Consider the following 25097-nt stretch of genomic DNA (forward strand, 5'->3'; position numbering starts at 1 on the left):
GATGCAAGGATAAATACTCTAAACCTCTACAAAGATAAATACTTTAAATCACTTCGAAATTCGGGTTTGATATTTCGCTTCAAATCAAGTTCAACACTAACTTGGGTGACGGCGATGCTTGTATTTAATTTAATTAATTGTCAATAAGCTTTTATTTGATAAGAATTTGCACCCTTAAACCAACAGGGTCGGTCATGGGCAGCTCAAAGGATCAGCCATTGACCCCAACTTCTCTCCATTGGTTGCCATGTGTTACAGGTGCAGACAAGACGCGAATAGCCATGACACATAAGTGTTTCGAAAAATTGGATGAGTGGACGACAAATTATTACAAAATTTGGCTAACACAAGTTTGATAAAACGGCTAAGAATATACCACGTATACTTTCCTCTTGGCTTCCGGACCTTAAAATCGGCGCAAGGCCCCACTCAGATCATTGTCTAAGCACAAGCTAGAGAGAGAGACCAAACAAAAGATAGAAGGAAAAAGGAAAAGGAGAACAGCTTTGATAAACCGTGTTGAGTATTTCGCCAGAAAGTGGCCTTCACATTCATGAAACACTATATCTAATCTGCATTGGTTAAGCAATCAGATTCGGTTCTCATATCCATCACCACAGTGACAAAAGATGGCAAAAGATCTAGACTTTAGCAAGCAACAGCCATTACAAAAGCATGCCAAGCGATGGGCAGGTACACAGATTAAATACCATTAAGCCTTCCTCAGCATGTGGGTTAGGAAATTCAGTTAACATTTGGGAAATGCAATTCAGGAAACAGTCTATTGTTGTTGTGCGGTGGAGTCAACAACAACAATATGTCCGGCGGAAGAGACCGGCCCTGGGCTTGATGGATCCCGAGTAGACTGAGCAACACCTCCATACTCAGCAGTTTCCAGAGCAGTGTCTGCCTCATTGCCTGATGGACCTACACCTGCATTTTCCGTACGGACTGGGCGGAGCAGACCCTGTAACCTCAACAAATAGCTCTGACTGTAAGGTTGGGTTCTCACATACCGGTTGGCTGTCAACACGCTGACAGATGACCGCTCAGATTCAGGACGGAGATTGGATATAGCACTAAGGTCGAGATTTGGGAAGACTGAGCAACGGCACCGAGGGCATTTCACATTCAGTCGAAGCCACTCATCGATGCATTCTACATGGAAATTGTGAGCGCAAGGCAGGCCACGAACCTGCACCACTTCCAGTAAGAATCTTCTATTGAACTTTGCAATAACTGATTCACTATCAGGAGGTAAAACATGTATGGCCATATGTATTTGCTTAATGATAGAGCTGTGAACTTGGTTCCCTTCTTGTTTCTTTTTTTCATAACTGTCTTAACATTTTACAGATGGCCACAGAAGGGGACCATTGATCCAAATCATATATTAACATTTTAATACTGAATAATATACTATATGCCCAAAAAGCATGACATAATTTAGATTACTGTGTGTTTAAAAGTAGCATTGATATTCATAAAAAAAATTACCTCATTGCCTACATGGAACTCTTCTAAGCAGATTGGACATTCACTGCAATCAGTTGGAACAGCCTTCAGTCTGAATTTTGGAAGCTCCTGAATGAGTGCTTCCACTGCTTCTGTCTGCAACACCCAGACAGACACGAACATCAACCATCAGAATTCAGAATTAAATAAAAAAAATTGCGAACTTGTATAGACAACAAAGACTTCCCAATGAAAAAAGAACTGTAATTGAAGAGGTTATTTTTTTTCAGTACAGCCTTTTATTACCAATGAAGCACAACAATTAATATGTTCTTGAATCTTATGCCAGCCCTCTAAAGTCGGAGTGTACTTGAGCCAGAGTAATGAGTGCACATACAGACAGGCATGCATGTGAGCAACACCCCTTAGAACCACAAATCTCTATTTTCTATACATTGATTTCGCAAATGCTAGATTGAGCGAAGAATTTATCAAAACTGCCACTGCATAAATAGCTTGAGTAAACTAATATCATGAATTCAAACCAAGTACACACAAAAATTCTTTATCTACAAAATATGTTGTAGAAGGAGTAGAGCACAACCATCAGACTCAAAACTGAAAAAGCATGTAAATCTAAGGAAAGGTAAGCAATTTCCTCAGCAGAGAAGAATTTTGGGATGGCAGGTACCTGTGCTGGAGTCAAGTAAAGTCCAGGTTGGTATGCAGCAGCATCTTGGCCCATCCCTCTTGTTTCTTGACCAGCAGCTTCAAATGCCCAGTCTGGCACCCGAATCATATCAACCAAAACCTTTAATAATGAGAGAAATCATTACCATTAATGCAGGAACAATTGGACCAACACAGAATATCATAGCTTTGAACACTTAATGTGGCAAGCAATCAACATCACATGGGCATCTTACATAGTAAAAACAACACTATCACAATTCTCAAGCAAAACTGAAATAAGTGTTTCAGGGTTTACCCCATATTCTGAAACAGGAATCCCTTGTTGAGCACGCAATAAGTGTGCCTCTCTTCGTGTCAACCACTGAAAAAGGGGGGTTCCAAAAATAAGGATAAGAACATCACAGAAAATATCATTATAAAAACACATGTACAAGTGTTTCAAAATGAGCTCACTTGGAACAACAGTCCTGGTTGTATCTAAAAAATGGACAAGTACACAAAGCACCACTAACCTTCCCAATCGACATGCAAGCAACACAAAGTAGTGCACAGTAACTAAAAAGTAACCAAATTAGAAAACCCCATTTCTGACCATCTTCAGGCAACTGCAAGCATAATAATGTATTAGTACCATCAATAAACTTGTTTACACACGATCATTCAGCCAAGAAATATGGGATATAACTTACACAGTCCTTCGATTTTCTAAACCACAGCGTACCAATTACTGTCCAAGTCCAAAGAAATGGATAGAGTAGCAGAGAAAGAATTGAAAGGACCACTACTCTTCCGCAGAAACGAGCATATCTCTGCTGCCACCCAAAATCCCTAAAGAAAAATTTGAAGGGGCAAAGAAAAGTGTTTTAGTACTATTCAGCTACACAAATTGAACAAATTAAGTAGCAGGGACACATTAACTGGGAAAAATGGCCTTACAAACCCATTCCAGAGGCAAGCCCATTATCCACAAACATCAACATCCGAAAAACAAACACAGTAGTGTAATCAACCTGAACCAGTAAGAATAAAACTTTATCAGAAAAACAACTGAGATTCAAGAAAAATATATTTCAAGAGAATCCCATATCAAACTTGCTTAGAATTCAGAGAAAAACTCACCACGATCCATATGTGCAACGGGTATGTACAGGTATGGTACCGTTTCCAATTAATTGCAACAATGACTCTGTTAGTGAACCGGTTAAAGAATCATTGGGAAAATTGAGAGTCCAGCATGTAATTGAAAACCCTAATTTATAAGACATTAAAGGATACACACTTGTCGCGAGCATAGACAAGAAGAACCCATCGTACCTGCAATGCAAAATCACCCGAATTCGACATCAAAACCCTACCACACTGCAATTGAATGGGTTCAAAGAAAGATACTTTACCACTTGAAATCGACGCCTCGGATGGCCATGGAGGGCGAACTATACAGAAGACAAAATACAGACTACAATGAATCCCAATATCCTCTGATGCTCATTTGAAGAGAGAAATGCTTGAAATTGAACCCCAAAAGCTCCGATCTTTCATACGCAAAAAGAGATTTCGGAGAGAACAAAGCTAGCTAGCTAGCAAGAAAGCGAGAGAGAGAGAGAGAGAGAGAGAGAGAGTCGGTGAGGGAGTGGAGCAACTTTGAGTCTTGAGTCTTACTCTGAGAAGGACTTGTTGATCTTTTGGGTACCAAAATCGCTGACTGTACTTCTCCTCCAGTTACTCCACGGCGACTCATGAGTTTACTTCTTTCTATTTTTATTTATTTTTTGTAACTGTTTGATTTAGTTCCCTTAATTATCTTTTCTTTTTAATTAGTGCTGTTAGCTTAATTATTTTGAGTTAGTTAGTTGGGCTGTACCTGTACCCACCAAGGTTGTTAAGTTCAGTACTTTTACTTTAGATACGTGTTAGCATTAATCATGCCATACAAGCCTCGCCCGCAAGCAAAAGGGCGAAATCTAAGGTATAACAATTGACCATAGCATACATCTTGTTACTATAATCATTCTTATTTTAAATTCAAATGATTCTGACTCTTGCTTGAAGTCTTTTTCTCTTTGAAGAAATTCTAAGTTCGAATCCACTCCCCCAACAATTAAAATATAGTAGAATGAACCTCTAAAGTCCTACATATATTTGAATTTACATGCCAAAATGAAAATTTGTAATGTATTTATAATATAGTGCAAGGTAGTAGAAACCACCTTTGGTTAATCAAAGAGTGACTGAGAATACAAGCTGCCAGGCTGGAGCAATTGTCTACAAGCAGTTTAGCTTAAACTAGTATAGCATGTGAGAAGAAAAGAAGTCACAGAAACTGAAGATTGTAAGGAGCATTAACATTCAGATTAAATGGGCACACAGATGACAATTTGATGGTGTTTATAAACAACCAAGAGAAGGGGAGATAATTTGCACATCTATCAATTCCACTAGTCTTTATAAAATTTAACAAGGAAGTAATATCAGTTACAATTTGGTGGTTTTAGACATTTATATACAGCTGAAGCAGGTTGCTTGTAAGTAGGTACACTATTGGTATCAACAAATCTGACTTCTCCAGGTGCAAAAGAAAGCTCCCTGTGCCTGAAATAAAAAAGAGATGTTATTAGTACAGCATTATCATGATAACTTAGCACTTAGAATGCTCGATGACTATCAAGATTCTTGTTCGAAGCGATAATCACGTTTAAGAAGAGGGTTCCAAATCACCTGCGCAAGTCAAGTCCAATTATACCAGCTTGTAGGATTGTCAAATTGTCTGAATCTGGTGAGACAATAATCACTGTGTCTTCAGAGTACTGAGTCTCAAGTATGGACATGAGTTGTATTACCCGAACAAAGACATCTGAAACACTCTCGTTTGGGGTTCCATCGTCAATAGGAGGAGGCTTGATTGTTGGAGAAAGAGTATCTGATGCATATACCTGAGGAGTATAAACAAAGGTATGATCATACTTGCTTGTCAATGACTTAAAGAGAAGTAAATTGTCTGTAATTGGAAATGGTTACTTCTGAAACAGCTTCCAGGTTCTTTCCTTCATAAGCTCCCAATCCTCTGGCATCGAGAAAGCTGTACTCTGGGACAATATAACTGCAACAAAGAATAGACAATGATTGCTGAAAGCAAACAACATTTGGACAGATTTATAAAGGTATACTTAATCAGCAGGTTTAGAATGACAATACCATTCCCAGTTGGCCTCCAAAATTATGGTCCCAAATCCCAACTCAGGTTAAAATGTTTAAGAAATAATGAGTTTGATTTAGGAAAATGGCCTCCCCTTGATAGCTCACTATGACAAGGAAACATGATTCAAGAATCATACAAGATTATTTCATAGCTTTAGAACACACACAACTCTAGATGGACTGTGTCACAGTAGAGTTCATAGTTTCAGCCCTATGACAAGTTTGAAATCTCACTAGACTTTTCCTTTCTAATATTCAAAAGACATCAAAGTTAAATCTTTGAACTTCATGAAATCATACTAATTTGCACACCTTCGACTGACCCCATTAACCGATGCAATGATCTCTGCAGCCTGGTAAGCTCTCTGAGTAATAGAAGGCCATATCCAACAGTTCTTATCACAAGCTCCCATTTCCTTCAAATCGAAAGCTGACCTCACAGCCTGCTTCTTCCCCTTCTCTGACAAACCGTTATCAACAGAAGTTTTCGCAACTGGGTTGGTATTAATTACTCCAATGCTCTCATATTCAGACTCCCCAGCCCTCACCAGAAAATACCTTCCCATACACCAACAAGCAACAGTTTCAGAACAATTCAACAACCAATGCAATAATACCATACATAAGTTATAACCATGGCTACATATTAACATCATTGGAACCCAATATAACAGAAACTCATATATCACCAGTACGGTTCAAATGGGGACAAAATTTTCAGCTTTCTGGCAACAAATAGCAGCATAAACCACAACCCCAAAAACCCATTAGTGTGTTTTCCATTAACTTCCTCAATTTTCTCAGAAATCAAAGAGCAATTCAAGATTCAACCAAAAACAGAACATGTGCTGAATTACCGGTTAGTGAGCCTAACTGGGGGCATCTGGAAGAGGCCACGAGCAAAGGCTACTTCTTGTGCTGACATGGGGTTGAGAAAAGTGTGTGCAAAAGGGGTTGTGGTGGTGGAGATGGTGAGCGCAGCCAGAAGGCTGCGACGGTTGATGGGTAGGAATGAATTGTTAGGGTTTTGAGATGCTGCCCATGGATTTGGAGGATGAGGAGGAGGAGGGGTTTTAATGGAAGAAGATGTTACTATCATTTTTGGCGGGTACTTGGGGTGAAGTCCTAACTAACTAAATAGCCACTTCTTCTGAGTTTGCTCTGTATTTCTTCCACTTCATCCAACCAAACCAAGCCAATACACACAAACCAAATGGAGATGAAACGACATGTCGTTTACATCCTGAAGCATGTAAAGAAAGATGGATGCAAGTTGCCGTTTGCTAGCAATGAGCCTACACACCAAAACATTTTCTAAGAGAAAATCAAACAGATCATTATAGTTCTACAAATCAAAAGAGAAAGAATTTGACATTTTCTTTTCGCACAATACTACATATATTTGTTGTTCCAAGAAAAAATTAAACCCAAAAAATTAAATTAATGAACAAGTTTCTTTAGCTCTTTTTTTTTTTTTAAAGTATAAGTGATAGTCTAAACTAGAAGGGATGAGCTTTTCTCACACACATCTGACCTCTTGTCTGCAAATCAAGACTCTCCTCCACTATGCTACCATTAATCTTCTTGTCGGACACATACTTCCTCTAGCTCTCTTAATTTGTTCTTCTTGTGTCAAAACCTTGGAAACACGCATCTACCTTTGTCTGCAAATCAAGACTCTCCTCCACTATGCTACCATTAATCTTCTTGATGGACACATACTTCCTCTAGATCTTCTTGTGTCAAAAATCTAACCAACTGCCCTGATTATCTAATTCAACTTTTTTTTGGTTCTTTTACTCTACAAATTCACACTATGAAATGGAGGAAATAAATCATTGCTAGTTGCAGAGGATTTGTTTCCCCACATGTATTCAAATTTTTCTTACAAATTCAAATTTTTTTCCCCTCTTAAGCCCAAATACCTCCAACATAGCTCCCTCCTCCCTAAGAACCAAACCCAGCTCCCAAACATTCTCTAATTCAGCCCACTGCAGCAACCAATCATCATCTTTCTATCAAACTGTGAAAAAAATTTGGGTTCCTTCCTTGGTTACAAAAACATAGATTTAGCTTATTAGTGTATATATATATATATATATATATATATATATATATTAGGAGTTTTTTTTTTGGTAAAAAAATAAATCTTAGGAGTTTGTAGCTAGTAGATAAGCTATATATATTTGTTGGTCAGTGATCTATATATAATGCCAGCAGAGTGGGTTCCTAGGTAGCCGGGACTAGTCACTGAAATGCACGCTGCACAAAATTAATGGGCTACTTTAAGCCAAAAATGAAGCATCTTTGCCTTGGTACTATTATAAACTAGAAGCTCCTCTAGGATTTGCCAAACCCATGGCATGTAGACAGTAGACTCGAAGGAAGCTGTATGTGTGTGTGTATATATATATATATATTTGTTTAGCTTAGCCTTTTTGATATTCGGGTCGGGTCCCTTAGAATATGCCCATATAATCTATCTAACTCCTGTTTTCCACAACTCATCTGAGACACAAGGACATGGTATCACTGAAAAGCAGCCACTTGCTGCTGCCCAGCCCACACCTGATTAATATATGCTCTTCTTGATTTCCTAAAACCCTACATCAACAACGAACTAGGGCACCGCTTTTTCCATGTTAATTAATTTCCACACTTCTAAATCCAATCCAATTAGGAAAAGAACAAACCTTCCACTTCATTCAACACATACTTTGTAATGTCACATCTACCATTCTTTTCTGCAGGGACTACATGGCATGCTGCTGCATAACCAGTTTTTGCATACACATGCTTTTTGTAAAAGCAAAAGTTTGGCCAAAGAAAGGAATCAGAAGTTTAGAACCCAAAAGCAAAAGCTATTCTCAACAACCCTAGTTTGCTCTCTCTCTCTCTCTCTCTCTCTGTTTCCAACTCTACAAACATGAACATTTTCCTCTTGTTCTTGCTCTCCTCACTCTCACCTTTCAAGGTAAGAAACTAAGCACAAATTCCATATATTTCTTCTGATTTTCACTTACCAGTTATTCATGTCATTTTCCTGCATCTATTTTTTTGTTTTTTTGTTTATGTTTTATATACATGTGCATGTAGGTCACAAGTGCTCACACTAGAACCAACCCATTTACACCCAAATCCTCACTGAATCGCTATTGGGACAACCACATTTCCAACAATCTCCCCAAACCCAATTTCCTCTTCTCCAAAGCATCCCCACTCGACCGAGTCAACTCAGCGATTCTCACCCAACTCGCCGCCCATAACTCACTCTCCGCCCACTTCGCTTCCTTCTGCTCCTTAGCCAACCTCTACTGCTCCTTCGACTCGCAGTCCGCACAAACCCACCAGCAAGACCTCGTCGCTCGGCACTTCAAAGACGCCAACTTCGCCGCCTACAGCAACAAGAACTTCGCCAACTACGGCTCGTCCCAACCCGGCGGCGGCGACTCGTTCAAGAACTACTCGGACGGGTTGAACTCGCCTTACGACTCGTTCAAGAAGTACAGCAAGGACGCCAACTCGCACTCGGAGAAGTTCACATTCTACGCCCACGAAGCCAACGTCGCCAACGCCAGCTTCACCAGCTACGGCGCCGACTCTGCCGGCGGCTCTGGCGAGTTCACAAGCTACGACGACCAAGTCAACGTCCCCAACCTCCGATTCGCAGCCTACGACTCGGATGCGAACAATCACAGGCTCTCCTTCATAGGCTACAGCCACGACACCAACTCGGGCTCCGAGACGTTCGTCAGCTACGGAAAAACCGGCAACGCCAACCCGACCGAGTTCAGCAGCTACGCCGAAGACGCGAACATAATCGGGTCGGGTTTTACGGGTTACGGAGAGTCCGGGACCGGCCAAAACGATTCGTTTAAAGGGTACGGCCAATCTGCGAACAACCCACATAACAATTTCAAGAGCTATGGCGGTGGCGGGACTTCTGGGATCGACGGGTTCTCGAATTATCGGAGCGGAGCGAATGTTGGGGACGATTCGTTTCAGTCTTACGCAAGAAATTCGAATTCCGGGAAGGTGAGTTTCTCGAATTACGGGAAATCGTTCAACCCGGGAAACGATTCGTTTAAAGAGTACGGGACCGGGTCGAAGGGTCGGACCAGTGTGGGGTTCAAGTCGTACGGTTTGGGTCGGAGTTTCAAAGAGTATGCCAAAAATGGCGTTACTTTTGCTGAATATAGCAGTCTGAGCAAGGAGGGAACAGAGGCAACTAGAACTGAGTCTAGTGGCAGTTTGGTAAATAAGCGGGTTGAGCCGGGCAAGTTTTTCAGGGAATCTATGTTAAAGCAGGGAAATGTAGTAGTGATGCCCGACATTCGGGACAAAATGCCAGAAAGGTCGTTTTTGCCCCGGGGTATTTTGTCGAAATTACCGTTTTCCACTCCCGGGTTGTCGGAGCTTAGGGAGATATTTCACGCGAGGGATAACTCTGCCATGGAGCACGTGTTGACCAACGCACTGGGCGAGTGCGAGAGGGCTCCGAGCCCGGGTGAGACCAAGCGGTGCGTGGGGTCGATCGAGGACATGATCGACTTCGCCACCTCCGTCTTGGGCCACAATGTGGTGGTCCGAACCACAGAGAATGTGAGTGGGTCAAAGCAGAAGGTGATGATTGGAATGGTCAGCGGAATCAACGGTGGAAATGTGACCAAATCGGTCTCATGTCACCAGACTTTGTACCCGTACCTACTATATTATTGTCACTCTGTGCCCAAGGTTAGGGTTTATGAGGCTGATATTGTGGACGTGGAGAGCAAGAGCAAGATCAATCAAGGTGTGGCCATTTGTCATATTGACACGTCATCATGGAGCCCGGGACATGGTGCGTTCATGGCACTGGGGTCCAGTCCGGGAAAGATTGAAGTGTGCCACTGGATATTTGAAAATGACATGACGTGGGCCATTGCGGATTAACGGAGTGATGTGGCACTGGTTTTGATTTTGTAACTCCATAATTTATGGTCTATTTTGATTTCGACATTTTATTGTTTTTTATGATAAAGATTGGGGGGTTTGTATTCGATTGATGTGTCTTCTTTTGCTTTCTATATCCTAGGATCAACCAACTTGGAAGCAATCAAATATTTTAAATCAAAATGAATCAATGAGTTAGGTTTACTTAATATTCAAGTTTCTTTTTTGGTCATGAAACTTAATATTCAAGTTTCATACATAAGAAATGCATGCTTTCATCCATCAGGCTAAATCGTAGGTAGGTAATTATGTTTCTCATACATATATATATATAGTAAGTATATAATTAATGTGTTCTGTTTGTAAAACTGATCAATTGTTATTTTTTGTTATTTTATTTATACAATCAATAGTTTAAATTAATCTAACGTACGCGGAGATGAACTCCAACTTTAATACAAGAAGTGGATTCACAGTCCTCACCAACTGGTATTGTAATCCCCAACCAGATTCAGAACCCTCTTTTTTTAAATTATATATATAAATTCATATAAATATATTATTAAGATGTGTGACAGTGATGCTACATTTATAATGATGAAGTTTTGACATTTATAACAATTGAATCAATACATATCCACCCCGATTCCACCCATTGCCATTTATGCACCACTGTCCTCCTCCTAGTGAGTCGTTCAAGTTAGTCCCAAGTACTAGGCGTGTTGCACTGAAAGTGAAAGCAGACATTTCGCGGCATGCCGGCTAATTTTGACAGCTTTGGCTTTTGAGTTGAGTACACCCATCGTCGTCATCATCATCATCATGCACTGTTCATTCACCGTCCATCAAGCATGCTTGCAAAAGTGCACATGGTGACCTTTGCCCTTCGTGGCATGATATGATGGGACCAGCCTGGCATGGCCCATTAACTGATGGGTCCCGCCGCCGGATAGAAACAAGCAAAGAAAAAGAAAGGTTAGACCATCTCAAACCATTGGCTATATTCCAAATATAGCCCTAAATTAATGCAAAATCCATCTCTAGCCATGAACTAAATAAAATTTTGGAAATGTAGCTTAGTTTTGGCATAGGCCAAATTTATAGTTGGCTCATCTATGTCTTTTCAACAACCAATCATTAAAGCACTCTCTACTTTCTTTTTCAAAATAATAAAATATGAATGATCATTAAATATACATTTAGCCCATGATCAGAACGTGCAATTGTTTGATTTTATACTTTAGCAGACAGCATGGAATTTGGAATTCATTTGCCTTTGCCTTTTGAAAGGGTTGGGATCCAATAATGTCTACAAGACTACAACAACCACAGCTAGGTGGTTTTTTGTTTTAATTTTTTTTTATAGCAGAGCTTGGTTGGTAATTTAATGATGTATTAATGATCCTTGACATAAGACCATTTGATTTTTGTACATTCTAAGGTTTTGTAAACACCGTATTTTACTCAATATAAATATCAACATATAAAGCTGTTTTAATTCGACAATAGAGGTGCAAAACGAACTAAGTCGTCCTGAATTCAACATGAACATGGACTATTTAAAGACAATCTGGCATGATAGGATTTTGCATCCGGATAATTGATTCGGCACAACCTAATTATATATAAATCGAATATCGTCTCATACTTAAGTGATGAGATAAATATCTTGACCCGATTATTAAATAGGCCGGCCCGAGCATGACACAAAACACGCTTGAACTTCTCCTAGCAAGTACTCACATAATTACTCCCTAGAAATCAATGGAAGTACTAGTCAAACACAAACTTTCTCATTAAATTATGGGCCAGCTGAATTATAGATGTGAACATAATTTGTAAATTTGAGAGAATAAACCATGCTGAACACAAGGAAGAGAAAGCTATACCAATAGTTGGTCAAGAATGTCAATACGGAAAAAGTCTCAGTTCCAAGTTTCAAACCAAACGTATCATCAACACTCAAATACTGCAGTCATTGGTTTTGAATTGTGTTGAAATTTGAGACTCTGTTTTGAACTATGGACTAACAACAGAACATAATATATTGACCTTCAAATTCATAGTCCCCTGTGCCAGCAACAAAACTAAAGCATAGAATCAACTCAAATTTTATTACAACATTTGTGTCAAAGCTATCCCATTTAAATAATTAATCATCAAAGCGATTTCATCGTGCTATTTTATATTAGAATATGACGACCTTTCTAAACTAAAATGGAGGGAGATTTCTCACACACATACACAACTATGAGAGCATCGACAATTATGCTCTCAAATTTTTAGTTAAAATTTAGTTAAAAACATACAAAAGCTATTTTAGAAACTTTCTATAAAATTTTAACTACAATCATACTCTCTAACTCTTTTTTAATTAGCTCATCTCTATTAAAAAATAATATAAAAAATAATTAGCATTAATTAAATATTTAAAATACTTATAAAATAAAGGAGCATTAAATTATAGAGTCACTATGAGTATTTTCTCTCTCATCAGATTTAGGAGCTCTTAAAGATCTCTCTATTTTAGGAGGTGGATAGAGAGCATGATTTGAGTTGTATTTTTTCAAATCCTCTCTAAAATTTATTTAAAGAGATGATTTTGACAGTTCATTATGAATGTTATGATGCTGTAACGATTCAGAAAAATGATGACGGAACGGCATATTTGTTTCTCTATGCAATTGCAATGCTCGTTGAGGAACTACTCCGACCTAGAAAAGTTAAAAATGAAAAGGGAACGAAGAAAAGTATCATTGCTTGTGTCACCTCCTATGTAAGCAGAAGACTTTTCATTCTTTTTTTTGTGTGTGGAGATATATGGGTTTTTGGAACGGAAGCGAAGATGGAGGGAGGATAATAGTAAAACATAGCTCGTGTCATATGACCATCAATCAAATTAAACGGCTATTTGAAGTCAGAATGTTCATATTTGGAATGTCCTGTGAGTTCGAGTTTTTTATTATATATTTTTTAAGAGATTTCCGCACACGTGACATTCTGACTCTGTTATTGAACACGAAGTATAAATGATAATCTAAATTGAAAGGGATTTCTCACACAAATACTCAGGATGTCATGGAGGTTCGAACTTGAGACTATTAATTTACAAATCAAAATCATTTACCATTTATATATACACCGTTAGCCAAAACATCTTATGTTTACGTCAGGCTACGTCTTAGATTAGCTCATAACTTTATTTATTTATTTGGCTAATACCTTTATGTGACCCTTAATTAGATGGGCCAACCAAACGACAATGAATGTTTTAATGAATAACGGTGGCAATTTGGTGGCAAGGCGTGCCGTGTTTTGCATGCTACAGTGAATGTAGCTCGTGTTTTCACATATTTTTAGAGGCGGGTCGCAATACTTTTCGTTCCTGCCTGCCTGCATGCATGCTTTTGGCCATATTGGTGTGAATCACGTACGTCCTTAAATATTACAGAGCATGATCACGACCGTTTCTTGATCTTGGGAGATTATACGTCTATACGACACAAATCTCCTTCTGTATTGTCTCTGGCATCGGGATTGATTCCCTAGAGCCTAGACCCTTTTAAGTTGGCAACAACTAATTATCCTGTGACATTTTGACATGCACCATTGGATCCAGTGTGAAGTATTTGCTTAGTTGTTTCATGTATAATTGATCACAGAGATGATCGAGAAGCATCTTGATAAATGTAAGTTCAGAAACAACAAAGTTTGACTTTTGTAGATTTTTGAGTTTCAAGTTTCAATTTGGTCTAATATATGCTGAGAATGACAAGATGAGTCAAATGCATCGTTTCGCCGTGATGTACGAACTTTTTAAGTCAAATAACATTTTTTCTAATGTTTTAAAGATATTTTTCGAATTTTGTCGTTTTCGTAGGTATTTTGCTTCTAATTGTTCCTTTACTTGTTACACCTTGTCATTTTGTCTTAAGAGGAATTAGTACAAAAACCCACCTTATTGCCCTTATTTAGTAAATGTGGCTTTCTCCCTTCAAACTAATTTTTTTCGTACTTACAACCCATTGTCTTATTTTTCTGTGAAGAAAACCCAATTTATTATAAGTAAAGCTCGATGAATAGGATCCAACTCAGCAAGTTACCTAATTAAGCTTAAAATATGATTTATTATACTTTTCGTATTCCAAAAGTACCCCTAATTAGAGTTTATATATTAAATGTTGGTTTCGCAATTTATTGAGTTGATTTTTTTTTCCTCCTAAATTAGGAATTGATTACAAATTTGACTACTCACACATTAATTGTTTTAATTTTCAAAATATTTGGTACACACAATCCCATTAGTATTAAACGGTTAGGCCAAGATTAAGTCCAACTAGTGACCTTATGTGTATAAAGACTTGGGCAAGCATAAATGTAAAGAAGACAAGATATACGTGGTTCAAATATATATTTTTCATTATAATAGGTATGTAAGATAATGCACACACAAATCCTCTTCTATTCCTATGTGGGAGGTGAAAGTGGGAGGTTTGTGTAGTTTTCCTTACACTAATTATTTATTTATCATCTAATTACAGTGCCTTACACTAATTATTTATTTATCATCTAATTACAGTCCTTTTTCTCTAAAAAATTGTACCTATTATGAAATAGTAGGATAATGCACCTAATACAAATGTATAAATTCTTCGAATTGTCTATCTAATAGGATAACGTAATAATGTACCTAATTTTCCTTAAGAATAATATACCTATATTTTGCTTATAGATAATGTACATGTAAATTTGTTTTGTAGGAAAAAAATAATAATAATGTACCTAATACAAAATTTTAAATTATTTGAATTGTCTATCTAATATGTAGGTAAATTATTTTTTGCATGTATCACCATAATTTTCCAATATACAATTACCTGATCAATATTCTTTTAGAAAAAAAGATTAATTTGTTTTAGGTATATATTATCATTGTTTAATATTGTTATTATTTAGGTAGTATATTAGTGTTACATTATTATTTATGTATCCTTGATTTATTTTTATCAAAATGTTTCAATACTAAATAGGTGCCAAATTAAAAAAAAATTAAACATAATATAATAAATTATCTTGTAATATTAGGACAACTATTAACCTATACTCGAATTTGGGTTTTTGATAATAGTTTAAAATAGATGAGTTTATGTCTAGGATATAAGAGTTACAAGGACCTATCTCGTACCAACCTTTATTTCAACTCAAGTCCATATTTCTCCCCAAAAATAACAATGACAATCTTGTTCTTGTTTATATTGACTTCATTAAAATAAGGATGTCATACACGGAAACAATATTAATGTTGTTATAATCACTAACTTTACTTCATCGTCCTTTATAGTCAATATATATATAATATATATAACCAATTTTGTTAGGCAGGTCAATCCCCAGTGAAAATGGAGCTATATAAAATTGAAAAATGTGAGTGACAAACAGTTATTTTATATGAGAAGAAGTTTATACCGTTCAAATTGAATTATAATTTCAGTAGCGCGTGTCACATTGATTTTCACACTCATGATTCGATCCTAATTCAAGAAGACATATTCAGATTATTGAATGAAAAAAGGAAATTATGTTTTCCTGGTGGCCGGAGATCTGAAAGCAACCCCCCTGCAACAGAGACAGGTATCTTGATTCTTTCAAATACAAAAACATATGATAAAGTGGACGGTGAAGTGAAAGCGCGGGAGTCAAAAGGTCAAGAGTCAGCCACATTAGCCCGCCTCTGCGCACACCTTAGTATGACTTAACTCATCCAACGATCCCAGATCTATCCAGATGGGTCCCACGAACTTAAGATATTCACAGGTGTTCTTAACTTCTGCTACGTTGGGCCAGGTTCTTGTACAGGGTAGCGACAAGGGAAGTTTCACTGTATGGTTCCCTTCACTCGTTTTTTGTACGACTCCATTCAAGATTCTATATTATGCACATAAGCAACCCCTTGCGACTATGTGTTTATATATACACATATGCATCCAACTCAAGCTCCTTCTATTTCCAAACTCTCCGTCTCTCTCTCTCTCTCTCTCTCTTTTGCTCTCCTCTTTCTTGCTTTTCATGCTTTTGGGTTCTGTGGGTTTTCTTTGTTTCTTTCTTTCATTCTTTGAGAGAGAGAGAGAGAGAAAGAGAATATAATTGAGGATGAAGAAGTGCAGCGGTGAGTCTTCTTCCAAACTGGACAGGAAGACAGTGGAGAGGAACAGAAGAATCCACATGAAAGGTCTCTGCTTCAAGCTTGCTTCCCTTGTTCCTCCCCAACACTCCAAAGCCTCCAACTCCAAGGTATATAACTTGTCACTCTCTCTAGCCAGTAGCTGCCTTTGAAAAAGTCCTCATCTTGTCGGAAATTTGTGATGTGATTAAATAGTCTAACAATATAACACATCGTACATCTGAGAATAACACTAATTTGAGTGGTGCTTTTTCCGATTGATCAGGACACGTTGTCGCAGCAAAATCAGCTCGATCTTGCGTCCTCCTACATAAAGCAACTGAGAGAGAGAATAGAGAATTTGAAGGAGAGGAAGGAGAAAGCAATGAGGTCACAATTAGGGATGGATGCTAATAGTACTATCGATGCCGATAATGCTATGATGGTGAGATCAAGATTGCCAGTTATTGAATTAAGAGACTCAGGTTCAGTTATAGAAGTGATGCTGATCAGTGGGTTGAACAAGAACTTCATGTTATATGAAGTGATTGGTGTTCTTGAGGAAGAAGGAGCAGAAGTTATCAGCGCTAGCTTTTCCACTGTAGGCGATAAGGTTTTCCACTCGCTCCATGCTCAGGTACTAAAACACAGTATTAAATTAATTAATGATGTTAATTTAATCGTTTTCTTAACAATTAATTCCTCATGAAATTTACTTAAGGGACATTTTGGAAAAAGCAAAAGGAGAGAAAAAAATTTTAAAAGAAGCAAAAATGGACAAAAATGCCCTTATTTATTTTTAGATTTCCTAAGGAATCCAATACATTTGCATGTCTTTGATTGAAAGTTGGGTGGTTTTTTTGTCTTTTTTGAAAAAGCTTTGGCTTTTTCCAAAAGTGAAAAAATTTATGTCTAAAACCTAAAAAACCTAATTAATAAGTATATGATCCTTGTAGGTCAAAATTTCTAGGGTTGGTGTAGAGACTTCAACTGTGTGGCAGAGACTGCAGGATTTGATTTACTGATCAGTCATCAGTAGCTAGCAATTGGCTCTGGAAAACAGAAGATAATGTTCTTGTTGTAAAATGTAGAATTAATATATATATATAATATAGCTTTAATAATGCCATGTTCTTGAAAATTAATGTAGAATTAATATATATATTGTTTTTCCCTTTCTATACATGATTTTATTGTTAGTTCATTTGGTTATTGCCCTTTATCCACAAACTTCTGGAAACAAAATGCCATAAACCAAAGGAATCAATATTTTGACGACAACAACAAAAAAATAAAAAAAAATCAAGACGAAATGAGAATCACAAAAGCAGTTTGAAATTTACAATAGCACATTAATGTGCGCATGGCAGTCCAAATACTAAGATCCTTAATTATTACCATGATAAGCCTTTGCCCAAATCCATACATCAGGATAAAGAGAATATATATAGACTTATAAAAAACACACTACTGATGCAAATTTGTATACTTCATGCAATTCACTTTTTTTTTTATTTATAAAAAAGGTGATAGAATTTTATTAGATCAATAGGAATAACAATACAAAATATACATACTGTAAAGGAAGCCATCCCAATAACAATATGGTAAACATGGGTAAAACTTCTCCAGTGACCTAAGCCAGTTGAAAATAACTCTCAAAAATAACTTTTCTATAATCCCCTCAACCATTATAATTTCCTCGAATATAGTCCAATTGCATTAAGGACAAAAACTAGCCATTAACCGGCATGACTCTCCTAGAGAGATTGAGAACACCCAGCAAAACTCAACTAAGCTTTTGGAATCATAATAGAAAAAACATAGAAAACTCATATAGTTTCTCGAATTTATTGAACAAACTACACCAAAATAAAAAACTAAAACAACACCGGCAAAAGGAAAAATCAGTTGTCACTAATCTTCATTCGGGACATGACAAGAGAGTGTCACCTAGTTACTCTAGGTCCTCAATGCACCAATGAGCAATGGATCTACCATGACCAAATTGCAACACCTCAAAGAGCAACCTCGCAAGATGAGACACAACCAAAGTCAACCTAGATTTGAGACAATAGATCTGTCAAATAAAAAATAGATCTACACAAGTCCACCAAAAGCCAAAGAAAAATGAAGCTCCAACGAGATACGGGAGAAAATTGTAATATAAGACCAAACCGCAACACCTCAAAGAGCAACTTGGCAAGATGAGGCACAACCAAAGTCAACCTAGATTTGAGACAATAGATCTGTCAAATATTATGTGTTATTTATATAATATTCAATGCCTAAATTAATTTTGAAGCCCAATTGGCTTCCACTTGGTCCAACTTCCATTTACAAAGTGTAGGACCTTCCACACTTATAAAGACCTCACTATTTCTTCTTTCTACCAATGTGGGACAAATGTCCTTAAATTTCATTCAAACTTCCAACAATACCTCATATTTGAATAGAAATTCTAGACCCCACATTTGAAATGTTATGCTTATAGTGCTAAATGAATGTAATGCATTTGAGAGGAAGCATATGTGTTATATGCATTAGGAAAAGTGTCTTTTGGACTTGAACTTACCCTAGTGAAAGTGCATGTTACATTGAGTTCGTAGTATTTTTTGGTGATTTTTTTGAAATTAGGATAAAGTTTTTTGAAATTTTTTGAATATAGATTTCCAAGGCTTGGAATGGATACATGGCCAAACACAAGAATCGAGCAGCCATGTTCAAATTAGGAGATTCCAAATACCAAATTCTGATAATTGGAATGCATTTCAAACAACCCCTTAACTTGTAAAGAATCAAATACATATTTCACAACGATGGATCGATATATGGTGATCCAAACACGCTCTCCACTGTCCCATTAAATATATATATATATATATATATATATATGCGCCAAGTTGGAGTTTTTTAAGATGATAGTACGGCACCATGCATGAACATAGGTCGAGACTTGAGAGTCAAATCAAATCAACTAACACGCTTAGCTTAAGCTTTTTTAAAGCTAGTCAACAAATAAATTTTAAAGATCATAATAATATGTACATGTCACATGTGAATATGATCATATTATATTTGAATTTACGTGTGATTATTTGTGAGTTGATTGGAGGGTTGGCGCTTCGGTTTTCTAGAAGTTATCATATTACACAGTTGCATGTACGGTATTGGCTAGGTCTTGGTTTCCAGAGGTGGGTCGATGACTAAATTTTTTAGTCTGAAGACTGAAGCTACCAAGAAAATTTAGATTGCGGCATGGCTGCTCAGTGTGTGTTCACATGGCGATCAAAGATTGTATAATTTCCAAGCCCAGCAACACATTCCCTTTTTAGGATAAAATGATTTAATTTGATGCATCAACAGATTTAGTAAACAAAAAGCTCTTTTTTGACTCGTTTTAATTCCAACCCGTAGCTATAGAGTTTATCACTTTCCTCATCTTCTCTCTCGTCCATCTCTGAAAGTGAAGGGCATCATATGATTTTCTTCTCTCATCATTGGTTACTTTTCTTTTGAGGGATCTAATCAATTTTTCCTTCATAGTATCCCTATCTTTCATTCCGCTTGCTTCTAACCTCTTTTCCTCTTTCTTGGTTAAATTTGTTATCAGATGTGTTTGTTTGGCATTACTTATTTGGGGTGATAAGTGATTTTTTTAAAATTTTGGGAAGCCCAACTTGTTTGGTAAACTATGAGAAAATCACTTATTGTTAAAAATTACTATGAGAGAAAGCTAGAAGGAAAAACGGCTAATAAGGTGCTTTCATTTTTTGATTATGTAGAAATCAGTTTTGAAGAGGCGCTGGGTTTAATGATTTTGCAGGAATCATTTTCTGATTATTCGGGAAATAATATCAACAACACTTTTAACAAAAAGTTTACCAAAACTGCTTTCTCACAAAGAAATCGACAACGATTATTTTCACAAGAAACAATGTCAAACTGGCCCGGTTTAGGATAACTTCAATAGAGGTGAAAAAATAGTAAGCTTGTGGGAAAACATATTTCGACAGCCAATAAGAAGATGACATGTAGAAAAATGGGGTATTCTTTAGGTTAACTAATTACTCTAATTAAATCATATTTAATTAAGAAATTATCTTTGATTGAAGATAGAAGTATCTCTCTAAATCTCAAGGAACCAATTTCCCGAAAATCTCTTTGATGAATTCCTATAATCTTTTTGGATAAGAATAATCCTAATTAAATAAAAACTTATTCTTCAAACCTTAATCAAACAAGAAGACTATAAATACATGACTACACAAAACACATAAGCTAGTTCCAAAAACCCTAGCCGAATTCCTCTCTCTCTCTCTCTCTCTGTGTGACGTCACTCTCGGCTAGAGTCATTTGACAACTTTAGTATGACAACTCTAGTTACCAAAGGAGCCGTGTCGGACCAGCCGTGGAACTATTTAATTAACGGCCCGTCCGTTTAGTATGACTTACGAATTTGAACGTGATGAAAAGAAACATATTCCATCCAACGATCCCAGATCTATCCAGATGGATCCCACAAACTTAAGATCTTCACAGGTGTCCTTAACTTCTGCCACAGTGGGCCAGGTTCTTTTACGGGGTAACGACCAGGGAAGTTTCGCCGCATGGTTCCCTTCACCCGTTTTTTATATGACTTCAGTCAAGATTCTATTATCCACGCAAGCAGACGTAAGCAACCCTTGCGATAAATACATATGCATACAATACAACTCAAGCTCCGACTATTTCCAAACTCCCTCTCTCTCTTTCTCTCCTCTTTCTTGCTTTTCACGCTTTTTGGCTTTTGGGTTGTGTGGGTTTTCTTTCTTTCTTTCCTTCATTATTTGAGAGAGAGAGAGAGAGAGAGGCTGAGAATATAAAGGTTCTAGCCTTTGAGGGTCCCTGATCAGTTGATAGTTGAGGATGAAGAAGTCCAGCGGTGAGTCTTCTTCCAAACTGGACAGGAAGACAGTGGAGAGGAACAGAAGAATCCACATGAAAGATCTCTGCTTCAAGCTCGCTTCCCTTATTCCTCCCCAACACTCCAAACCCCCCAACTCCATGGTATATATACTTGTCACTCTCTCTAGTTGCCTTTGAAAAAGTCCTCATCTTGTCGGAAATTTGTGATGTGATTAAACAGTCTAACAATATAACATATCATACACATGAGAATAACACTAATTTGAGTGGTGCTTTTTCCGGTTGATCAGGACACGTTGTCGCAGCAAAATCAGCTCGATCTTGCGTCCTCCTACATAAAGCAACTGAGAGAGAGAATAGAGAATTTGAAGGAGAGGAAGGAGAAAGCAATGAGGTCACAATTAGGGATAGATGCTAATAGTACTATCGATGCCGATAATGCTATGACGGTGAGATCAAGATTGCCAGTTATTGAATTAAAAGACTCAGGTTCAGTTATAGAAGTGATGCTGATCAGTGGGTTGAACAAGAACTTCATGTTATATGAAGTGATTGGTGTTCTTGAGGAAGAAGGAGCAGAAGTTATCAGCGCTAGCTTTTCCACTGTAGGCGATAAGGTTTTCCACTCGCTCCATGCTCAGGTACTAAAACACAGTATTAAATTAATTACTGATGTTAATTTAATCGCTTTCTTAACAATTAATTCCTCATGAAAATTGACTTAATTATATGATCCTTGTAGGTCAAAATTTCTAGGGTTGGTGTAGAGACTTCAAATGTGTGGCAGAGACTGCAGGATTTGATTTACTGATCAGTCATCAGTAGCTAGCAATTGGCTCTGGAAAACAGAAGATAATGTTCTTGTTGTAAAATGTAGAATTAATAAGGGCTTGTCCAATATAGATCTCTACATTTTCTATTTCCTAGACATATACTTATCATTCTATAAATCTATGTATAAAACCCAATTTCAAATTTAAATGACCAGTGGGATATAAGAGGTCTTAGTATTTCTATGTTTTTACATCATTGCCACTAAACTTCATATTTTATTTATAATTTATTTCAAGCATTTCATTAACTGCCATAATTGTAATTAATATACTCCCTATTAATAGCATATCAATCACCCATTTCTTTTAGTTGTCATTCCCTCTCACATCTCGCCCCCTAAAATTGCAAACAAAAAAATCTGTAAATTACATATCCAATAATGTACCTATGAAAAATATAATATAAATATATACATATAAAATATAGGTATATTACCAAAAAAAAAAAACAAAGTCAGTTACTTTGTAATTGCGTATATTTTTCATAATTATAAATAGGTACACAATAATTTATATAAAATATAGGTACATTATTTACCCACAGGTAAATTATTTTACAATATACCTGTTAATGTGTATAGGTACATTATTTGGAATAGATAATTATGTACACTTTTCATACTAGGTAAATTATGTTTTTCATAAAACAAACAAGTAATAGGTACATTATTTTTTCAACATAATTAGTATGTACAGTTTTATTCATAAACAATTGTAAAGTGGATTATTAGTCATGTATAATTCATAAAAAGAAAATAACATAAACATTTTATTAAACAAACCGATTACCTAAATTTGAATTTATTGTTAAATTTTTAAAAAATGTTTCAAAATTAATTCCTACATCCATTACAACCATTTGGAGATCTTTCCAAATTCAACATATGTCATTATATACAATCTAATTAAAAACTGTTTCCATATTGATTCATACATTAATATACAAAATGCAATAATGGCTTAGTTGGGGGTATTTTTGGAATCTAAAAAGTACAATAAATCAGATTTTATGCTTAATTAGGTAACTTGCTGAGTTGGATCCTAGTAATGGGTTTTTACTTATACAAATTGGGTATTATTTATATGAACAAAAAGTGAAGGATTTTAGATACGGCAAATTGAATTTGAAGGGTGTAAGCCAAATTTACTAAATTAATAATGCCATGTTCATGAAAATTAATGCGTTCAGCCACCCAAAGAATCAATATAGCTTATTAGCTTTAATCCAGATGAACGCTTCATTTGGTTTTTTTTTCCCTTCTCTACATGAATATATTGTTAGTTCCATGAACCCCCGTGACGCGCCCATTTCATTCCACGACGCAAATCAATCGTCATGGAAGGGTTTTTGTGATGCAGGATGTACGGTATTGGCTAGGTCCTGGTTTCGACAGGTAGGTTGAGGGCTAAAATTTTGAGTCTGAGGACTGAAGCTACCAAGAAATGCAGATTGCTGCTTGGCTGCTCAGTATGTGTTCACATGGCGATCAAAGATTGTATAATTTCCAAGCTACACTACGAGATTAGAGTGCTTTCCGAGCAAAGCAAACACATTTCCTTGACGATTTGACGTTGGGTATAGACTTTTTAGTAAAGCCAGTATATGTAAAATGGCAAGAATCTGAATTAATGTTTTTCTTCAATAGAGGAAAAAAAAAATAGTATAAAGCTTTTCTTCAATTTTGTAATTTTAAAAAAATTACGCAAAACACAAACAAATTTAAGTTTTATTCAAAAGAGATTTGATGTTAGAAATAAACGGAAGAAAATTGAGGAGATACTAATTTGTAGAGCGAAAAGATACTAAAATGGGTATTTTAAGTTGTAAAATTAGGGGATCTAATTTAATATAATCATGTGGTTGAGATGAATTTGGTCCTCACATGACCTCATTTTCAGGTCCTTAAGTGAGCAGGACTGTAGAATATAGATGCTCGTTAAAAAGTATAATTCATGTTCATAATATGACAACATAAAACGCTAACTTCACTTATTATTTACTAAAAGAATAGAGTGATGCAAACGAACCCTAAAATTAACTGAGTACATCCTAATATTTAAATCAAAATGTAAAATTAACTAAGTACACCTTATTTAACTACCAAAAATACACATGGTACACCTAATACACTATCACACAACACCGAACCTAGTCATAATTATCCTGCTTATGAATTCATTTTCCATTCTGAATTTTGGTTTTTTTTGTTGTTGTTGAATTTTGGATTGTTCACCTCATAAATTTGGAATATGTGTGTCAATGTTGGCATGAAATTTCTGCTTTAATTTACCACTTTCCATTCCAAATGATTCCGTTGAGTGTGATCAATTGGTGCTCTATGGGTTGTTGGTGATTTGCAGTGAATTATATGGGATAGTTGAATTATGATTTTGGTATCTTGACATGAAAAATTGTGCAAACCATCCTTATCTACAAATTAGGTGGTACATGGAACATAATTGATTCTGTAACAAATTTGCATGATTAGTGCTTTTGTCGGCATATATCGGATACAAATTGTATTTACTAAATAATGATGGAATAAATTGTTGAGTTTATTCTAAGATTCTTGGAAATAGGATTTTTCGCTTACGTTTGATTATGTTGAATCTTATTAAAATTACATTAATTCAATTATCCTTTTTGGTCAGTTCATAAATTTTGAGCCAGAGTATTTAGCAGTCTCAAAGAATATTACCATTGAAATCAAATTGCAATCAATATATGTACTTTTTTATACTTGATGCTCCCCTTCCGGCATAATATTTGAAGGGACCTAAATGCATGTCAAGTCGTTGTGGAATATTTCTTCTAGGCCTCATGTTAATGAATTGGGCTTTTAACCCAATTTCGATACGATTAAATTGGCCTTTATCTTGTGTTAACCTTTATTTATTTTAATATTTAAGTAAATTTATAA

General features: G+C 36.4%; 5 protein-coding genes across 5 annotated transcripts; 3 read left to right on the forward strand and 2 right to left on the reverse strand.

Moving 5' to 3' along the window:
- Window positions 1-479: 479 nt before the first annotated feature.
- On the reverse strand, window positions 480-3886 carry SIS3 (SUGAR-INSENSITIVE 3). The gene is made up of 10 exons (XM_008241532.2): window positions 3543-3886; window positions 3424-3462; window positions 3268-3334; window positions 3085-3158; window positions 2838-2976; window positions 2661-2753; window positions 2444-2509; window positions 2147-2266; window positions 1498-1611; window positions 480-1195 (listed from the first exon to the last, which is right to left on the reverse strand). Exons 1-10 carry the CDS (start codon window positions 3569-3571, stop codon window positions 782-784), a joined length of 1155 nt encoding a protein of 384 aa, XP_008239754.2. The 5' UTR covers window positions 3572-3886; the 3' UTR covers window positions 480-781.
- Window positions 3887-4570: 684 nt separating this feature from the next.
- On the reverse strand, window positions 4571-6506 carry LOC103338334 (Phosphoglycerate mutase family protein). The gene is made up of 5 exons (XM_008241531.2): window positions 6201-6506; window positions 5656-5901; window positions 5164-5245; window positions 4864-5078; window positions 4571-4737 (listed from the first exon to the last, which is right to left on the reverse strand). Exons 1-5 carry the CDS (start codon window positions 6440-6442, stop codon window positions 4617-4619), a joined length of 906 nt encoding a protein of 301 aa, XP_008239753.1. The 5' UTR covers window positions 6443-6506; the 3' UTR covers window positions 4571-4616.
- A 1619-nt stretch (window positions 6507-8125) lies between these two features.
- LOC103338333 (polygalacturonase 1 beta-like protein 2) lies at window positions 8126-10467 on the forward strand. Its single transcript, XM_008241530.3, has 2 exons — window positions 8126-8317; window positions 8440-10467. Exons 1-2 carry the CDS (start codon window positions 8270-8272, stop codon window positions 10273-10275), a joined length of 1884 nt encoding a protein of 627 aa, XP_008239752.2. The 5' UTR covers window positions 8126-8269; the 3' UTR covers window positions 10276-10467.
- Window positions 10468-16262: 5795 nt separating this feature from the next.
- LOC103338332 (transcription factor bHLH162-like) lies at window positions 16263-17616 on the forward strand. The gene is made up of 3 exons (XM_008241528.3): window positions 16263-16566; window positions 16722-17072; window positions 17392-17616. Exons 1-3 carry the CDS (start codon window positions 16426-16428, stop codon window positions 17458-17460), a joined length of 561 nt encoding a protein of 186 aa, XP_008239750.2. The 5' UTR covers window positions 16263-16425; the 3' UTR covers window positions 17461-17616.
- Window positions 17617-20771: 3155 nt separating this feature from the next.
- Window positions 20772-22365, forward strand: LOC148915347 (transcription factor bHLH162-like). Its single transcript, XM_016795660.2, has 3 exons — window positions 20772-21484; window positions 21634-21984; window positions 22086-22365. The coding sequence occupies exons 1-3, from the start codon at window positions 21344-21346 to the stop codon at window positions 22152-22154; spliced, it is 561 nt and encodes a 186-aa protein (XP_016651146.2). The 5' UTR covers window positions 20772-21343; the 3' UTR covers window positions 22155-22365.
- Window positions 22366-25097: the final 2732 nt, after the last annotated feature.

This window comes from Prunus mume, linkage group LG7 (genome assembly GCF_029339155.1).
Source record: "Prunus mume cultivar Tortuosa linkage group LG7, ASM2933915v1, whole genome shotgun sequence".
Lineage (NCBI taxonomy): Eukaryota > Viridiplantae > Streptophyta > Magnoliopsida > Rosales > Rosaceae > Prunus > Prunus mume.